The 20,074-nt window shown below is 39.7% G+C and overlaps 1 protein-coding gene across 2 annotated transcripts in view; it reads left to right on the top strand.

Moving 5' to 3' along the window:
- Positions 1-20,074, top strand: part of nlrx1 (NLR family member X1) — a 162,110-nt gene that overhangs the window by 54,744 nt on the left and 87,292 nt on the right. The window contains exons 3-5 of one of the 2 annotated variants that reach the window (XM_080025146.1): positions 2,936-3,048; positions 5,095-5,488; positions 19,122-19,353. In XM_080025146.1, the coding sequence (XP_079881272.1) occupies positions 2,936-3,048; positions 5,095-5,488; positions 19,122-19,353 (739 nt within the window). The remainder of the gene's footprint in view (positions 1-2,935; positions 3,049-5,094; positions 5,489-19,121; positions 19,354-20,074) is intronic. The other variant, XM_080025147.1, reaches the window with a different exon arrangement.

The following is a 20,074-nucleotide window of genomic DNA, read 5'->3' as shown; positions in this document are numbered from 1 at the left end:
TAGCTTGCTAAAAACTATCTAAACTATAGCTTACCCTTCAATCTTTTTTAGGGTAACACGTGTTTTGTTATAAACCCATTGTGTAAAAGCCTAGAAGAAAAATACTGAGGAGCTAAATATTTTCAATTTGACATGAAAAACACTAACAGTCCTCTCACCTGAAATTCAGCAGTCTAAACAAAGATAAAGATGTGGAGTTGACATATGTACGTTATTTTGCCATTCTTTTACTGGTCCGGCCCACTTGAGATCAGAGAGGCTGTATGTGGCCCTCGAACCAAAATTAGTTTGACACCCCTGTGAGTGATGTTACCAGCAGAAAGTAAACGGAGAAGCCCCATGGCAGCTGTGGCTACTATTGTACACTGTACTCTGCGTCTGCAGCAATGACAGCGGCATGTAAACAAACTATTATAGAGCCGGTAACCTAAGTAATATCAGTCCACCGCTGCCGTAGCCTACTACCAGGAATATAACACTGCTGCGGAGACACAGCAAGTCCCTCAAAATGCAATATGCAAGGTCGGTTTTATATCTAACATTATTCTATCAACACAGACATTTACATCGATAGTCTGGTGTTACAATTGATTTTCCTCGGGTGTACTGTTGAGTGGGTAAGACTGTTTTTATTAGCAGGCTAGCATTGGCTGTTGACTTGCGCTAGCCTAGCACCAGGGAACTCTGCAACTAGACTGAATGAAATGTGTTGAAAACTGTTGATTTTCCTCGGGTGTACTGTTGAGTGGGTAAGACTGTTTTTATTAGCAGGCTAGCATTGGCTGTTGACTTGCGCTAGCCTAGCACCAGGGAACTCTGCAACTAGACTGAATGAAATGTGTTGAAAACTGTCTCCAATGATAATTAACACCCAGGCTAACTTGGAAATTAGGTCCAATGTCCAAAATTCCGAACTATCCCTTGAAATTTAGTCAGAGGATTCTCCAGCTCTTTAGCCGTAATCTGCAATGTTAAACACGTATTTTGATGTTCTCAAATTGAGGATAGGTCTGTAGAGTTAAGAAATGTTTTTATTATGTGGATGCCTGAATAATGAGGGCATGCACATTTTGTTATTGCTCAAAACATGCTTCAGGATTATTTATTTTTTCAAATTAGATAGATAGATAGATAGATAGATAGATAGATAGATAGATGGATAGATGGATAGATGGATAGATAGATAGATTAGATAGTACCGAGTTGAAATGGGAGACAAACAGAGAGAGAGAGTGGGGATGACCTGCAGTAAAGGTCCACGGGTCGGATTTGAACCTGCGCCCACTGCAACGAAGGCCGGAGCCAATATGGTACACGCCCTATCCACTACTATGCCACCGGAGCGCCCCTTGCTTCAGGATTATTAATCAACTTCTTCCGTAAAGGTTTGCGCTGCTACTCCTCCCGCACCGTTGCACACAGAAATGCAAAAATTTTGCAGTACGTGTGTCCCCACCGGGAATCATGTGCTACTATTTTTCTTAGCAATTCTCCAGAAGGTGGCGCTGTTATTAAGCCCTGAATGAAAACATTTGAGAGGGCACACCCCTCACACCGTAAGTCCACTTGACTTAAAATTTCTCACCCAGGTCCAGTTTCAAGTGTTTTGCAAAAAAGCCTCTGGGACCATATAGGTCCACCTACAAAAATGTTGAGCTCATTAGTATGAGCTTAAAAACTGTTTTTTTACAACAACTTTTGTGATTGATTGCTTGAAAAACATGGCCGCCATTAACTAAAACGGCTATCATCATTAAACTTGCTGGATATGTGCAGAAGACATGTGGTAGCATGTCTCTCAAGGCTTTCTGAGCCGAAAACAAAGGGGGCGCCATAAATGCGAAAACCATTTAGCTCAAATTTAACACAATCAACATAAATTTTTCTTCACAGCCTCAAGGGCCTGACATACACATGTCTTTAGAGAATTAGCAAGATTGCCTGAAAACATGGCCACCATAGACAAAAACGTCTTTGCAGGGGGCTGGGCTTAGCAGCTAACTGGCCATAACTCATTGACCATATCATAGGTGACGTGTGGTAGCATGTTTGGTCTCCCAAGGCTTTTTGAGCCAAAACAATAGGGGGCGCCACAAATGTGATAACTATTTAGCTAAAAAATGCAATATTTGAAAGGCCACGCCCCTAGTCCCCTGACTCTGATTGACTTAAAATTTCTTACACACGTACAGCTTATGGTGCTCCACAATAAAGCCTCTTGGACCATAGGGATCAGCCATGGTAGATTTAACCTAATTTGCATAAAGTGAAATACAGTCATGTGACATCTACTTTATGGATTTCCAACCTTATCATCACCTAGTTTTGTACACAGACTTAGAGGACCGACATACACGTGTGTATAACGTTTTAGCGAGATAGCTCAAGAAACATTGCCACCTTTGACAAGAATGCCTTCACAAGAGTGGGGCTTTGCTGCTAATTTGCTATGACACCAACTGTCCAATCAGCCCCAAACCTGGGACTTATCTTCAGAAAGAGCGTGGCGGTAGTTCGGCGAAGCATTTCGAGCCAGGCCGACGGGAGTCACCACGAATGCTGGGCTGGCGGTCGGCTACGTGCTGCATTAACTTTCACAATTTCCATAGAATTTTCTAGGATTTTCTCTATTGTCTTTTGTTGAAAATAAAGGTTATTTTATCTCGTATAAGTTGTTACATACTTGCCCTGTTGAAGGATATAATCATTTATATATTGATTGTGAGATCTGTTTTTTTCTGTATTCTCCTTGACAATTATTATTGTATCTTTGTGGCCTACAGAAAAAGAAAATTTCTATGCACATTTTAGTGAATAAGGCCAATATATGTGGGATTGAAGTGACTGCTTCTATCTTGGCTCTGTGGAAGGCATCCTCTAAAGATTGTGAACAACGGCAACAGAACCAATCCGTGGGATGTGCTGTGTTTTCCAGACAGCTGAGTCAGCGGCTCGGAGTATGGAGCTGGAAAAGCAGGGTGGAGGCGTCTCTCTACCCAGCCACTGGCTTTTACTGTAGGACCCTCTGCTCCACCACTTCAGAAACAGGTGCACAACTCATTTTCAAGATGTATTCCTTTTGACAATCATAACAACATACTGATTTTTCTTTAGATACAACTACAACAGTAAAAGTGTTTTTCTCTATGAAAGTAAAGAATGTATATTTTGACTGTTTGGATATCATTACAATAATATTCATTAATTTCATCTTATCAATCAGTCAGAAATTGAAGGGGATATATGTATTAGTTGTCACACACTATTTGGGGTTGTTTGTCACAATGTTATCTTAATGGGAAAATCTTAAAAAGAAGGCAAGAAAGCAGAACCAAATTTGAAAATGTAATTTCATTGTCAAGTTGAAAAATATAGGTCTAACAGTAATAGCCTACTCAACTTGGATCCACACATTCACTATCTGAGTTACAGTGATGGCAAATGTAGGGTCTGCTCACTAACTAAGCAGAGATTGTGTGCCCACTGGTTGCACATACAACACTTCTCCCTTACCTCCCCTGAACGGGTGCTGGAGAACGTTTCCATACAAACCAAACACAAACTATCCTCTTCATCTGATGAAGATTCCTCCTCCTGTCTCTTTCTCTTCTGTTTCTTCTTCCCCAGCTGGGGTGGAGTGCACAGGGGTGCAGTAGCCTTGGCAACTGGTCTAGTTTGGGATTCACTGGGTCGTTTTGATTATGTTGCCCTTTTTCTCTTTTGCATGCTCTCTTTTGCATGCTCTATTTTCTCCATCTCTGGGGTGACAGTGAGGATACAGCTTGACATTTTCTTTTGTTATTGGGTTCCTTTCCTGGCTGCACCCTTTGGATAACATGTGACAACCAACCCCCCAACAAATGTGACGACCAACCCCAACTGGAATTTCTTGCTAGCATCAAGGCCAACAACCATCTGACAACTAATTAGCTTGCTAAAAACTATCTAAACTATAGCTTACCCTTCAATCTTTTTTAGGGTAACACGTGTTTTGTTATAAACCCATTGTGTAAAAGCCTAGAAGAAAAATACTGAGGAGCTAAATATTTTCAATTTGACATGAAAAACACTAACAGTCCTCTCACCTGAAATTCAGCAGTCTAAACAAAGATAAAGATGTGGAGTTGACATATGTACGTTATTTTGCCATTCTTTTACTGGTCCGGCCCACTTGAGATCAGAGAGGCTGTATGTGGCCCTCGAACCAAAATTAGTTTGACACCCCTGTGAGTGATGTTACCAGCAGAAAGTAAACGGAGAAGCCCCATGGCAGCTGATTATAGAGCCGGTAACCTAAGTAATATCAGTCCACCGCTGCCGTAGCCTACTACCAGGAATATAACACTGCTGCGGAGACACAGCAAGTCCCTCAAAATGCAATATGCAAGGTCGGTTTTATATCTAACATTATTCTATCAACACAGACATTTACATCGATAGTCTGGTGTTACAATTGATTTTCCTCGGGTGTACTGTTGAGTGGGTAAGACTGTTTTTATTAGCAGGCTAGCATTGGCTGTTGACTTGCGCTAGCCTAGCACCAGGGAACTCTGCAACTAGACTGAATGAAATGTGTTGAAAACTGTCTCCAATGATAATTAACACCCAGGCTAACTTGGAAATTAGGTCCAATGTCCAAAATTCCGAACTATCCCTTGAAATTTAGTCAGAGGATTCTCCAGCTCTTTAGCCGTAATCTGCAATGTTAAACACGTATTTTGATGTTCTCAAATTGAGGATAGGTCTGTAGAGTTAAGAAATGTTTTTATTCTAAACTATAGCTTACCCTTCAATCTTTTTTAGGGTAACACGTGTTTTGTTATAAACCCATTGTGTAAAAGCCTAGAAGAAAAATACTGAGGAGCTAAATATTTTCAATTTGACATGAAAAACACTAACAGTCCTTTCACCTGAAATTCAGCAGTCTAACTCCAAGGAAGACTATGTAGGTGACCTCTGATCCCAGTTGTGGATATTTACATACCAAAATTTAACAGACAGCACCTTCTGGTTCCGAGATGTAACGATTGTGACAACCTACCCATGTGACATATTACCCCGTTCTCCCCTACACCCCTTCCTTTTTCCTTACAGTGGAACCAATAGATATCCACAAGAAAAAGCTCTTCCTGTGGTTCAGCCACCTTCCTCAGGAGGAGAAACAGTTTGGTGGTTACTTCAGTCCAGAGACTATGCATGTGGACCCACTGATCCTAGAAAGAAGGGCTGAGGAGAGTGCAGGTCTGCCCAGCTCCCCTCTACAAACCCAGACCCCCTCCAGCCCACCTGTGACTGTGGAACAGTTGTTTGCGCACACTGAGGCCTGGAATGCCGGCCGTGGGCTAAATGTGCTGCTGTACGGCGCTGTTGGAACAGGCAAAAGTACAGTAGTCCGTAAGCTGGTGCTCGATTGGTGTGCTGGGACCGCCCTGACCAACTTCAAGCTGCTGGTTCCTTTCTCTTGTGAGGACCTTGGCCAACTGTCAAAGTAAGATATCTTTCTTACTCGGAGGCATTTCTCACACTTATCTTATGGCAAATACATCCAATATCTTTAATATGGAATCATATTATGTTATTCTGTGTACCCCAGTATCACATTTTCATGTACCATTAAAGCAGCTCCGAGTAACATTTAAATATCTTTTAAACAGCCTCATGTTTCCTCTGATAATCATAAATTACCTTTAACAGCAAACGAGACCATCAGTGCAAAGAAAGATGTTTTTATATAGTTAGCATGAATAGTTTCTATTATGTATAACTTATATTTATTTTAGAATTTTCTCATCAATTTGACTCCCAAGACTAAGAAGAAGTGTTTTAAGCAATAACAAGCTTAATCAATGTGCCTTTTTGTGTCATATCAATAAATAATTGTGAGATATTTTTTGCTTTTTTTTTACTGTCTAATTGATAATTTCCTACATTCAAACGACATCACTGCAGCACACATATTCTGATAGTCCAGGTTGTGACCCAAATAAATGATAGCTTGACAGCTATGTATTATAGGGGTGATGAATGCAATCTTAATAAGAGAATAAATCCAGGCGAACCAAAACATCTCAAACATGGCTTAGGGCTCAGGGGTTAAAAGGCTGGTACAAGCTCTTAAGGGATGCACTGTGCACAATGTATATATACATAGTTAAATAATATATATTACATTTGCAGATGAGTCTAAAAAGCTGGGTGAAAAAGAAAGGCAGACGGGGACAATGGACAATGGATTTGAATGCATAATGCTAGGTGATATTATTTGAACATTACAAATACATGTATATAAGGTAATTTGAAGGAAACAAAAAGATTTCTAGCATTTCTTACTTGTTGTTTAAATGCTCAAGTTTATTACAGAAAATACAGGTAGACCAAGTAAGGGAGGAAAGAGAAGTGACAGAGAAGCAAGGAGAACAAGAGAGAGGGTGCAGTGGTAGATCCTGAGAGGTGTTTTGCCCATGATTGCAGGAGATTTAATTTTTGAACAATGTGCCTTATGTAAAAAACAGTGTGTAGTGTTTTGAAAGAAGTGTGTTGGCGAATTTCAAACACAGTGCAAAGCACTTATTGTGTTTGTAGGGTTGGTGCTTTTGTTTAGGGCATGGTTACAAAAGTAAGAGATTTTTTGTTTAAATATTAATTTCTATACAAAAATGTCAAAATATGTAAATGAAGACACAAAAGGCAAAGTTACAACACCAATAATCCTATCTACAGTAATACACAGGGCTGTGTGAATAGGATTTAAGTGCATATTCTCCTCTCAAAATGCACCAGATTCATGGATTCCAATGTACAGGGTACAAAAAAAAAACGGCCGGGGGGGCATGCCCCCGGATCCCCCTAGAGGGTTCGGGGGCCAGAGCACCGCTGCTGAAAAAAATCCTGCGGGAAACACTGCATCTCACATGCAGAAATCCTCCAAGTTGGGCAGCAATGACCATATTAGAGGCATTGTCTGTGACTAAAACTAAGTCCTTGTCCTTCAGCTGCCACTCTTCTGCCACTCTCTTCAAAAAGTCGGCCACATGTGCGCCCGTGTGACTCTCGTACATTGCTCTTGTTTGGAGCACAACTGACACAAGCTGCCAATCATCGTTGATGAAATGCGCCGTTACGGTTACATAGGACACCGTGGCCAATGACGTCCATGCGTCGCATGTGATGGCCACCCTTGAAGCTTCCAGCAAAGTATCCAACACTTTTGTTTTTGTTTCGGCGTACAGTCGGGATTGCGGTGTCTGTAAAGTAACGCCGACAAGGTAGCTTATACTTTGGCTCCATAGTATGCGCCATCTCCCGAAACCCTTTATTTTCTACCACGGAGTACAGTCTTAAATCCATAGCGATAAATTTCGCTATGGATTTAGTTATGCGTTTGGCCCTGTCCGAGTTCGGTGGCAGCTGTGCCACTGCCTGTTCGATTGTCCTCTGACTGGCAGCAGGAACAACGGTTAGTTTTTCTCCAAGCTCCGAGTGGTAGCGGGCAATGTGGCTTCGCATATTGGTGGTATTTCCAAAAATGTTCACTTGGCTTTTACACAACTTACACACAGCGTATGTTTTGTCGAGCTTCCCATCGACCTCATAGAATCCAAAGTGTTGCCATACGGTAGCTTTTAAAGAAGCCGGTGCAGGTCGGATAGTTCTGCTGCTATCATCCATTTTGTCGAAACTGTTTGTAAACAACTCGCACATGTCTTGGTGCGCATGCGCAGAGGCGCAGAAAGTACCAGCTACAGGGTGGCAGGGGCAGCTGCTGCAGCAATGACGCATTTGAAGCTATTGTCTGTGACTGAAACTAATTTCTTGTCATTCAGATGCATTCATCTGCTACCCTCTTCAAAAAGTCGTCCACATATGCGCCTGTGTAACTCGGTGCCGAATCTGATTACATATATACTTTTTATTATTATTATTATTATGATTATTATTATTATTATTTATTTTTTATAAAATTGATTATTAACTTTTCTGAATCGATTCTGAATCGTTCGCGAGAGAATCGATTTTAATCGGAAAATCGATGAGTAGATGTCATCATCGCACGTGATCAATTTTAATAGCAAATGCGATCAAAACTGTCGCACTGTACAGCCCTGCCTATGGTTAATGAGTCTTCCCTTCTTCGAGTCCGTTGCAATCTCAGATGTCGTTCTGCCAGTATCTGGCGCAGGTCACAGCTGATGGGGTCGGTTCAGCCAGGTCCTGGGGGCTGTACTGGGGGGCGTCGTCACACTCCAGTAGGTGGGACATTGTCTATACTGCTCCACAGCTGCATGTGTCTTCTGGCTGGTAGCCACATGCTTTCAAAAGTGATTTGCACCTCCCCTGCTCCACTCGTAGCCTATTGAGAGTCTTCCACGCATGGTATCTGCACATTTTTAAAGTTCAAATTTAAAGACATTTAACGCCTTTTTAAGACCTCTAAAATGAAAAAATAATACCAATACCCCGGTAACAGAAATCGACAAACTACACTACACTACAGTATACTCCGTAAAGGGTTGCATCAAATATGACAACTGCTAATTACAGAAAATAAAAAATGTTCAGCAGTCTGAATGAAGACAATTTCCCCCCTGCATTTACCACCAAATAAATATAAGAGATCCCTGTAAAGGCAACCTGCAAACCCATCATTACCACCTTTTCAACCAATTATAGAACTGTATCAATTGGTTTACATTTTCTGATTAATCGAGTAACAAGAACAGTTTAATCAATTTAGAAAATATGTGTTAGGTGCAGCATAGGCTACAATATTTTAATTAGGCTAAATTAAAAATGGGATATTTTTTGGGGTAAGAATAATCCGAATGTTCTTCATATTTTAATTCCTTATTCAATACATAACAAACTTAGTCCATTAACTTTCTTTTTCCGAACTTATGGCAGAAACTATTTAAAAATCGATTCCACAGGTCAAGGGAGGTTTGCAAGTGGAAGGTCTTATCTTATCAGCGTTTATGCGCCCAATGTCTGGAACGGACTGCCAGAGAGTCTGAGGTCCGCTGAGACTCTCAGCTCTTTTAAATCGGGTCTCAAAACTTTCTTGTTTCCCTTTTAACCTGTAATTTTTTTTTTGGTAAAATGTTTTAATTCTTTTATTTAAATGTTGTATTTTTATCCACGTTTTAAATGTTCCTTTTTTTGTATTTGTATTCTTTATTTGATTTTAACCCTGTGAAGCACCTTGAGTGGTCCTGTGCCTGAAATGTGCTTTATAAATAAAATTGCCTTGCCTTGCCTTATCTTGAATTTCAAATCTCAATATAAGATAAATGTTTTGTTACAAAATCATTTTATTGAGCAATTGAAATATAATCAGTAATACAAATATTAATCAGTTGCAGCTTTAATCAGATTTGAAATAGATAAAACTTTATGAAGCCTTAAAGCCACAACGAGTAACATGGTCCGTTGGCGGCCCCTTTGGACAAAAGCGGTAGTATTTTAACGACGCCTGCTATCGCAAAGCTGTTTTCTAGCTCGTGCCAGGCGTGCGAGTGTCAACTGGGAAGGGCGCAATATAGTGCATGTCCGTGTGTTGAAAGTGTGAGGGCACGGACTCTTTTCGGCTCCGTGAGAGTGGTTAGTGACACTGCATCAACTAATGCCAGTCAGTGCCACACACACCTGATTGCAATGAGTTGATGGAGCAGTGTCACCTAACTACTCTCTCTCACGGAGCTGAAAGATTACGTGTCCTCACAGAAAGCGAATGAACGAGAGACGGCAGTTAGTATGGATCACGATGAGGTAATGTGTTTGTGTTGTTGATGTAAATAATGACTTTCATATGAATAATAATGATAATAATAATAATCTGATGATGGTGAAGCAAAGCAAACTTTGTGTTAGTACAAACCGCTCATTCTTGGCAACGCCCTCGTCCCGCCCGTAGCCTATATCACTCTCCCTTTTAGCTTTGCTTCATTGCATTCTCTGATGGTTCAGCCCCATGGACATATAAAGAAATGGACACCGGATTGAAACACGGCGCCCATTCATTCTATGAAAGCTGCTCATTGGTGCAGAGAAGCAACAAGGAAGCATAATCCGGAAATTCCATGCACCCCAGAAGCATGACGTAGCATGGACGTAGCTGCATTATGGACCTATCAAGAAAGAGGGCGGCAAGCGCAGCGGACTGGAGGCGGGTGTAGAATAATTCTCGTTCTGTAGCATCTAGCCTGGCGAAAACAAACTGAAAGCCGTTGGGCTAATAAAACGCTTGAGGTGGCGTTTTGAAAACTTCCATTTTAAATAGTATATGGTTTAAAGATAAGTATGAGCCTATGATTGATATCCAGAAATGTTTTGCAGAGACACAATCTTGTTCGCCGCTTGTACTGTGTGGACGGGGAAATCTGCCTACGGACCACATGAAAATAAGCTCCTCCCCCAACCATGCAATACCAATCAGTGGTTGCGTTCCGAATCGCATACTCTTTCTTTTTTCTATTCTACATACTACATCCGACGATAAAAAGAATCTAGTTAGGATGCAGTAGGCATACTATTGGGACGTACTTTTCTCTCTTATTTCATCATAACATTGCGCCTTGATCTTGCCTCTTGCTTTTATATCCGTCGCATCCCCGTTTGTTTTCATATGGAGGCTTCGTCGATGTTACGTCACTTCACGTGCGCACTGGATTGTGGGTCAGAATCGCCCAAATAGGATGCACTTTTCAACACTAACAATCTTTAACAATCTTGGCCGCATGAAATAGGACATCCGGGTACTTCTAACCATCCTAAATCTGGCCACAAGAATTAATGAATATGCCGGTATTCCCTTCACCAGATTAAACACCCCTGAATTAATATCAGGACGTTTCCGTGTATATATAGCCCGCCAAGTCTATTTGTTCCTTGAATAAACCTGTTCCACTATAAAGTTTATGTGTTCATTGACCATCACCCTTCAACGTGGAAAGAAGGACCAAAGCCGATTCACACAATTCCCAAAAGGTTTTACTTTTCACCTAAAACCTTCACACCTTTTAATACCTTAAAGGCTCTGGTTTAAAGCATGTGACCCTTTCACTCCTGCCTATCTCCAGATCTCCCCCTGTTTTGTCCCCTAATGACACGTACAATTGTCTCTTCTAATTTATCCTAGGTTAAGTCCAGATTTCAGACCTTTTTCCTAGATAAGTTTTTAGAAAGGAGGAGATTAGATAATAGGTTTTAATTATTCTGGTGGATGAATACCTTACATTACCCCTGACTTCAGAAGACTACCGTTAAGTCCTCACTAAGTTCATACACCTGGATGAACTAGGCCAGTAGATAAATGCAATTCCCTCCTAATTCAAGGAGTGTGTTTATGAGATGTGTATTCTTTGTTATCAGTAGTGTAGCCGTAGTGTAGGTTTGAATTGCTTACCTCAGAGGCGCCGCGATCTCTTTAAAGAAAAACCCTAATTAGGTCCTTGTTCCCAACTCTAAACTAAAAACTCAGGCCAAAGATTTATAACGTTTTCAAGAAATTTTATTCAACCAATATAGAAAGAAAAGATAAAATAAAATGAAATGAAGGAAAATAAGTACCTACACTCCCATTAATGTGATTAATATATGTAGAGAAGTATAAGACTTTTGTTCACATTGAATTTAGTTCATGAGTTCTCTTCAATAAGGTTTGTCCACTGTTTACACAACTTTAAATATCCTTTATTGGTTATGGCCGAGCTTTCACCAAAGTCATATTAATTTGAATTTCTTCAAACTCTTATAACAATGGTGATTTTGCGACCCATAAACTCAGGAAAAGTTGGTCATAACAGCTCAAAACTTCAACTTGATGCCATTCCACAACCTGGTTCATCAATTAATTCCTATTAGTAACTCAAATGTTTCCTTACCAATCTTCACAGAAAAAAGAAGAATTGGTTCAGAGCTTCATCCCCTTCTTAAAAAGAAAAATAACTGCCCTCAATTTTTCTAAGTATTTTGCACTCAAAAAGATTCAGAGTGTTTCTTTCGAGTTTTTCTTCTAAGTCTTTCGTCCATGCTAAAAGAACAAAAAAGTGGAACAGTCAAGACTTCCCCAAAAACCCACAGACCTTCTTGCTCAAAACCCTGGCCTTAAATAGTCTAAAGACAGAGAGAGTGGGTGTGTGTATTAGGAGTGGGAGAGGGTGGGGGTAAAGATGAGGGTGTGTGTGTCCAGCTCAAGGACCCACTGCCCCCCTTGTCTCTCTCACCCCTGACCTGTCCCAGGACAAGCCCAGGCATGCCTTTTCAGAGAGGCCTTATGAATTCACAATTATGTATATATTTCAGGATAAAAACTTGAATACAACACGTTTAGTGATTCTACCTTAATATTAAAGGTCACTTGTTACCTTGCCTGTCTTATTCAAAATATCATACTTTTCCATGCAAAAACAAGAAATATACATTTTCCATTCACCTAAGACCAAGATATGTGCAATGAAAAGTTGCAATATTCTTGCCTATCTCAACAGAATCGGGACATCCTAAATCTTTTTTCTACATACTATATAGTAGAAAGTATGCAATTCGGAACGCAACAAGTGTTTCCCGCAGGATTTTTTTCAGCAGCGGTGCTCTGGCCCCCGGACCCTCTAGGGCGGGGGTCACTAACAGGCGGACCGCGGTCCGGGTCCGGACCCAGACGCCGTCCTATACGGACCCGGACCTGTAGTCAATACATTATTTAAGTATTTAAAATTTTGACGGGGCGCTTCTATTTTGACCGGCGCAGCTTTTCTAGACTTTACGGTACTGGTTTAGCGAATCAGGAAATGCTTTCGAGTTAAGCCATCCCGCCTCCTGCTACTCAGGCAGCCAATCGAATCTGTGCATTCCCGGCTCAGGCTGGCTCACAGACAAAGAGACAGTGAGCTATCATGTGAGAGATGACAGAGAGAAGTGCAAGAATTACGAGAATTTCAGCGAAATAAGTCAGATTAGAGTGAGAAAGACAGCCGGAGGAGAGTGAGAGACAGCTTTCTCTCTCGCTCGCCCGCTCGCTCACCGGCTCTGTGTGTCGCGAGCGAGTTAACGAGCGATCAACAGCTGAGTTTTTTCCTATTATTTACTATCTATGGTTTTTTCCCCTTTTGTAAGACTGGTGAAAACCGATCAAGGTGCAATCATGTGGACTCTCTATTACCCTGATGTAGACCTATGTGTGAATGACACAGACATAAGATTGACATAATCACCAATCGCCAGCAGCACTGCATCTACTGCCCACAACAGCAACAGGAAAAACATTATTTTTAAATTTTTTTTGTATGTAGGCCTAGTTTCAATTATCTACATTTTAAGTTTTACATATTCTTAGTAATGGCAGAATTTATAAATACAGGTTAATTTTTTAGAAAGATATTTGGCAGTAGCCCCCACTAACATTAGCGAAAGCTAGTGGTCATCCGTCCCTCAGTCCAGTTATCTGGCTGCTAGCAAGTTATGTTGTTTTGTTAATTTTTCTATTCATCTTAACTATATTAAATGTTGACCTTTTCTTTTATTATTTTCCCCAGAATGCACCAGAATGCTCCGATTACATTCTAAAAACACAAAAAAAAATTACTGGGGGGGAAACCCCCAGACCCCCCTACAGGGGTTTAGTTTCTGACATGTCACTTTTTCAGAGCTTTTCAAAATTGCAAAATAAAAATCCAGTATTAGACAAAGTGGGAGATTACTATGTTAAACAAACATAGTAGGTATAGTGAAGTTTAGAAATTATACATTGAAAATATTTCTCAAAATTATTTAATTTTTCAAAAATGAATTATATATTTTATCTTTATTTTAAGATTATTATTATATTTATTTTCACCATTTTATTTTTAAATGCAGCCCTTCTCTATGAAGAGATTAGTTTCAGTTGAGTCACTTAAATAATACATATATCTTCAGCATTATATCTATAATTATTTAAAAGTGAGAATAAATATTGTTGAAATGTTTTTGAATTGTTCTTTCTATATTGATCTGACAGTCAGTTGTTAATTACATGCAGACGTTGATACAACTACTAGGCTACTTCACTATATATCACACTGAATCATAACGCAAGTTAGACATTATGATGTTCCGGACCTTTGCTTGAGGACATTTTCTCTAACTGGACCTATTTGAATTTTAGTTGAATACCCCTGCTCTAGGGCGATCCGGGGGCATGCCCCCCCGGCCGTTTTTTTTTGTACCCTGTACATTGGAATCCATGAATCTGGTGCATTTTGAGAGGAGAATATGCACTTAAATCCTATTCACACAGTCCTGTGTATTACTGTAGATAGGATTATTGGTGTTGTAACTTTGCCTTTTGTGTCTTCATTTACATATTTTGACATTTTTGTATAGAAATTAATATTTAAACAAAAAACCTCTTACTTTTGTAACCATGCCCTAAACAAAAGCACCAACCCTACAAACACAATAAGTGCTTTGCACTGTGTTTGAAATTCTCCAACACACTTCTTTCAAAACACTACACACTGTTTTTTACATAAGACACATTGTTCAAAAATGAAATCTCCTGCAATCATGGGCAAAACACCTCTCAGGATCTACCACTGCACCCTCTCTCTCTTGTTCTCCATGCTTCTCTGTCACTTCTCTTTCTTCCCTTACTTGGTCTACCTGTATTTTCTGTAATAAACTTGAGCATTTAAACAACGAGTAAGAAATGCTAGAAATCTTATTTGTTTCCTTCAAATTACCTTATATACATGTATTTGTAATGTTCAAATAATATCACCTAGCATTATGCATTCAAATCCATTGTCCATTGTCCCCGTCTGCCTTTCTTTTTCACCCAGCCTTTTAGACTCATTTGCAAATGTAATATATATTATTTAACTATGTATATATACATTGTGCACAGTGCATCCCTTAAGAGCTTGTACCAGCCTTTTAACCTCTGAGCCCAAAGCCATTTTTGAGATGTTTTGGTTCGCCTGGATTTATTCTCTTATTAAGATTGCATTCATCACCCCTATAATGCATAGCTGTCAAGCTATCATTTATTTGGGTCACAACCTGGACTATCAGAATATGTGTGCTGCAGTGATGTCGTTTGAATGTAGGAAATTATCAATTAGACAGTAAAAAAAAAGCAAAAAATATCTCACAATTATTTATTGATATGACACAAAAAGGCACATTGATTAAAGAGGACCAATGATGCTTTTTGACTTTTATGACCTATAAACGTTGTTATGATGATTCATAGTCATGCTTAACCATACTAAAAAATACTATCAAATAATGACTTACATGCATTTCGACGTATTCCCTGCTGACCGTCTGGGGTGTCTGTGCAGAGCACTAAACACTACTTTGAGAGGAAAATTAAGAGGCTAAATCTGAGAAATTTAGTGTGAACAAATAATTTGGAGACACTGGGTCAGATGAATTAGAAGCTATTGAAGAAGGACACATGGATTTTCTATAAAAATGTTAATATAAAATAAAATATTATGGAGGGTCCTCTGGGTTGGGCTTGGAGCTCTTTTTCTTTTACGGGACATATTTCTCTGTAATATAATGAATGCATTTAAATGCAGTGAGAGGAACGAAGCAGAAGAACTCTTGTCCAGCTATCTTTTTTTCCACAGACGAGGCTGAAATAGGCTATAGACTATACATTATTTTTAAATAAACTCAATACACACTGTGCATGAATGGGAACGTGACATGATCAGATAATTTCGGATTACCTCAGATTTTTAGGCTATTAATTATCTAGACCAAAACATTGTATTCCTGTTTTTGTATGTTAACTCACATTTGCATAATATGATGTTAATATCAAACACACAAACTACAAAAAAAAAATATATATATATATATATATATATATATATTTTTTTTTTGAGGGGGCCTTATGCCTCGGGCCGGCTCTGTATACCTCTGAGGCAAAGTGAGGGACAACGGGCGGAGAGCTGTCACTCAAGAGATCGCGCCAATACATTTTAACCTCCGATAAAATAAAAACTAGCGTGGTCCAAAAAAATTCACCCGCCTCAGTGTTGTCATGGAGATATGACTGTAAATTGGAAAAAAAACCTTGGACTCACACTGGACAATAAACTCACTTTCGACCAGCAAACAACAGACATTCAAAAAAGGAGCCACCAAACTGTATGCCATCCGTAAACTCAAAGGACTCTATGTTGCCCCCCCATCTCCTCCTTCTGTTGTATCAAAGTATTGTCCAACCCATCCTGGTCTACTGTTCCATCTGCTTCTTTAACATGTTCACTTTCAAAAACCGGGTCAAACTCACACGTGTCACAAATATAGCTGCCAAAATAATTGGTCTCCCCACACCCACACTGTCAGAGCTGAATCTCAAGGCCATCTCACGCATTGCATGCACAATAGCACAGGACAACTCACACCCACTCAACTGCCACTTCACCATTATGCCCTCAGAACGCAGGTACAGGTCCCTGTTGTGCAGGAGGGCTCGCTATGGCAAAAGCCTGGTACCTGCAGCCATAGCAGCCCTCAACAAAAGGCCAAGATAAAACACCCCAGTCCCACTCTGTTTATATATTCTGTATGCATGTTATTTGTTTCTGTCTATTGTCTGTCGGCGTGCGGCCCATAAATGTACCTGTGACGTGTAGAAGAATTTCCCCTTGGGGACAATTAAGTCTAAAGTCTGAAAGTCTAAATAGGCCGTCTAACAAGTGAGTCAAAGAAAAAATGCTCGGTCTTGGCACCACCCCTCAGTGGCACTTCCTTGTTACTACAGTTGTGGTCACTTCCTTATTGGATGCTGGTAAAAATCGCTGAGGTTGGGGCTTGGTCCTGACCCAAGTGGTTTATGCCACTCATTTCATGGTATGCCGTTCTGTCAGGCTGTCAAACCCGGTCACACAAGTAAAAAATATATAGAAACCCTTTTATTTGTTTTTTATTCCTCACAATATATTTAAAAAAGTGTGAGGGCTCAAATTTATCTTATCTTAAAATGTTAGCATTGGCAAATTTTTACCAGCATGGCATGGAAACTATGTGATGTACAGCATTTTACCCACATAAAACCGTAACTGTGGTAAAAGAAACAATATTCTTGGAAGATCTTTATGACAGCAATGGTAGTATATTGAGTTATGAGAATTTCTAAATCCTAAATGTAAAAACAAAAACATAAGATAAATTTTTCATATCTAAAGTAGTAGTAATTATTTTGGAACTTTTAATGGAAAATTATTGGCTTTTGCCTCACACATTTTGTGTAAATAACGAATTACAAGAGAAACTGTACATCAGAAAATGTTGCAAAATATATATCCTTCGAATTTTAAAATATCTAAATACACAAATAGATGCCAATTTTTTTTTTTTTTATTGTTTAATTGAGTATCTGAAACCCTGTATAAATGAAAAATGTATGTCTGAAGTTAAAATGCTGCTTCTGGTCTTAACGTAACTTTATTGTCCTTTCAGCAGACACCAAATAATTAATGTTACGTTAATTATTGTATTGTGTTGTAATGAATATGCCGTGTCTCTAGATTGATGCAGAATCTTTCAGGTCCGCAAACTAATGATGCATCTTATAATCGAGAAATGTCCTTCACCTCTACACTTTCTGTTTGATTCAGGTGTGAGATGCATAGTACTCAGAACATGTTCAGTGTAAAGATCAAATACTGTACACTTCCAATTCCATTCACTGAATATACAGTATCGTGCGAAAGTTTGTGAACCCCTTGAGCCTTTTGGAATTTTATTTATGTTAACCATTATTAATTCATTTTTTTCAATACCAGTATTTTTATACAGTTTAGGCCCACCAAACTGAACCCATACAGGTCAGACATGCTAAAAGGGAAAAAAATCTCAGAAGATCTCAGGAATAGAGTTGTGATGCTGCACATTTGTCTAGGGACAGCTATAAATTAATTCAAAAAAAGTTTGAGCTCCATCGGTCCACCGTGAGGCAAATCATCTACAAATGGAGAGCTTTAAGAGTGACTGAACATCTGCCTAGAAGTGGACTTCCTTCAAAAATATCTTCAAGCGCCACAAGAAAAGTATTTTTTTAGTTAAAAGCCAACCCACACATTACATCTAGTGATTTGCAGACCTCTCTTGCAACATCTGGGACAGATGTGCATGGTTCCACAATAAGAAGAAAACTCAGTCAACATGGGAGGGTTGCTGAAGATGCCTCTGCTCTCAAAAAAGAACAAAACTGCTTCTCACAGCTTTGCCAGAGAGCACCTGGAGATACCTGAAGTCTTATTCTGTGGACAGATTAGTCCAAAAATTATCTGTTTGGTCATAACCAAAACTGCCATGTTTGGGCAAAAACGCAACTCTGCCTACCACCAACAGAACCTTCTCCCAAGTGAAGAATGGTGATGGCAAATGGTCTGCAAATCTCCAGATGTAATGTGTAGGTTGGCTTTTACCTGAAAAATCCCTTTTCTTGTGGTGCTTGAAGATATTTTTGAAGGAAGTCCACTTCTAGGCAGATGTTAAGTCACTCTTAAAGCTCTCCATTTGTAGATGATTTGCCTCACGGTGGGCCGATGGAGCTCAAACTTTTTTATACGAATGTATAGCTGTCCCCAGACAAATGTGCAACATCAAAACTCTATTCCTGAGATCCTCTGAGATGGTTTCCCCTTTGAGCATGTCTGACCTGTATGGGTTCAGTTTGGTGAGCCTAAACTGACCTGGTTTTATCTTTGTTTTATCTAGTGGCGCCCAATTTCTTCCCTAAAGATCTCTCACTACATTGGTCTATTTCATCAATCAGTTTGGCCCACCTGATTGTGTATACCTTGCTCGATTTAAGCAATGCAGCTTAGGGTTCACAAACTTTTGCACATACAACATTTGTCAAATAATTTGTTTTATCTATTTTAACAATTGATTTCTGGAAAAGAAAAATGTTGAATTGATAAACAAACATCTGTTATTTCATATAAAAAATACTGGTATTGAAAAAAATGTATTAATAATGGTTAAAATAAATAAAATTCCATAAGGCTCAAGGGGTTCACAAACTTTCGCACGACACTGTATGTATGGTGAGTTATACAATGACTGCTGCATCACACCACTGTCAGTAACAGAGTGTACCGGCCCCTCCCACAAAGGGTATCCTCCTTAAGGGACCTTGTGAGCAGGAAGTACCTCCACCTGAGAAAACACCCCATGCTGAGTGGGGAGGGGGACCAGGCCAAGGATGTGCTTTTCCTCTTCAATGGTATGGAGAAGATGAAACTGGACTTTCGGATTGGTGCCACAGAGCTTTGCAGTGATCCGAATGAGGGTCTACCTCCAGGTGTAGTGGTGGTGAACTTGCTGAGGAAGTATCTTCTACCTGAGGTAAAGGAAAGTCCACCATCAGTGCAATGTTATTAATTTCTTTTTTTCTTTCATTGATATCTGATTAAGCATCATACAGTCCCCTCCAAAAGTATTGGAACACTGAGGCCAATTCCTTTTATTTTTGCTGTAGACTGGAAACATTTGGGTTTGACACCAAAAGATGAATATGAAACAAGAGATCAACATTTCAGCTTTAATTTCAAGGTATTTATTTATTTATTTGTTTCAAGATTCAAGATGCATTTTATTGTCATTTCAACAGACTGTACTTCCATACAGAAAATGAAACAAAATGCCGTTTCTCACTAGTGCATACAGTGTTAAAAAAGCAGTACAAATAAATAATAAAAAATGATCAGACTCTCATATAAAACAACAAGCAAACAACAGATATATCAATAAAAACAGACATCAGTCTGAATAAAGTGCTGAATGTTCAGGAGTGTCCTTGACAGTTTCCTGGCTGTCAGTCTGTACCCAAGTTAATGGTGGTGGGGGAGTGTATGTATGTATGTGTGTGGGGGGGAGGGGGCACAGTCCATTCAGGAGGGAGAACAGGCTGTGGGAGGGGTGGTGAATGTCCTTTATGATGGCGGTGGCTCTGCGAGTGCAGCGTTGCTGGTCTCCCTTTGCACCATCAGCAAAGGGAGAGGGACACCAATGATCCTGCTGGCCGTCTTCACTATCCTGTTGAGCTGTAGCTGTTCATGGGCCTTGC

Source organism: Ammodytes marinus (assembly GCF_949987685.1).
Source record: "Ammodytes marinus genome assembly, chromosome: 3".
Taxonomy (NCBI): Eukaryota; Metazoa; Chordata; class Actinopteri; order Uranoscopiformes; family Ammodytidae; genus Ammodytes; species Ammodytes marinus.
The sequence above is the reverse complement of the archived record's forward strand: the minus strand, read 5'-3'. Positions and strand labels throughout refer to the sequence as shown.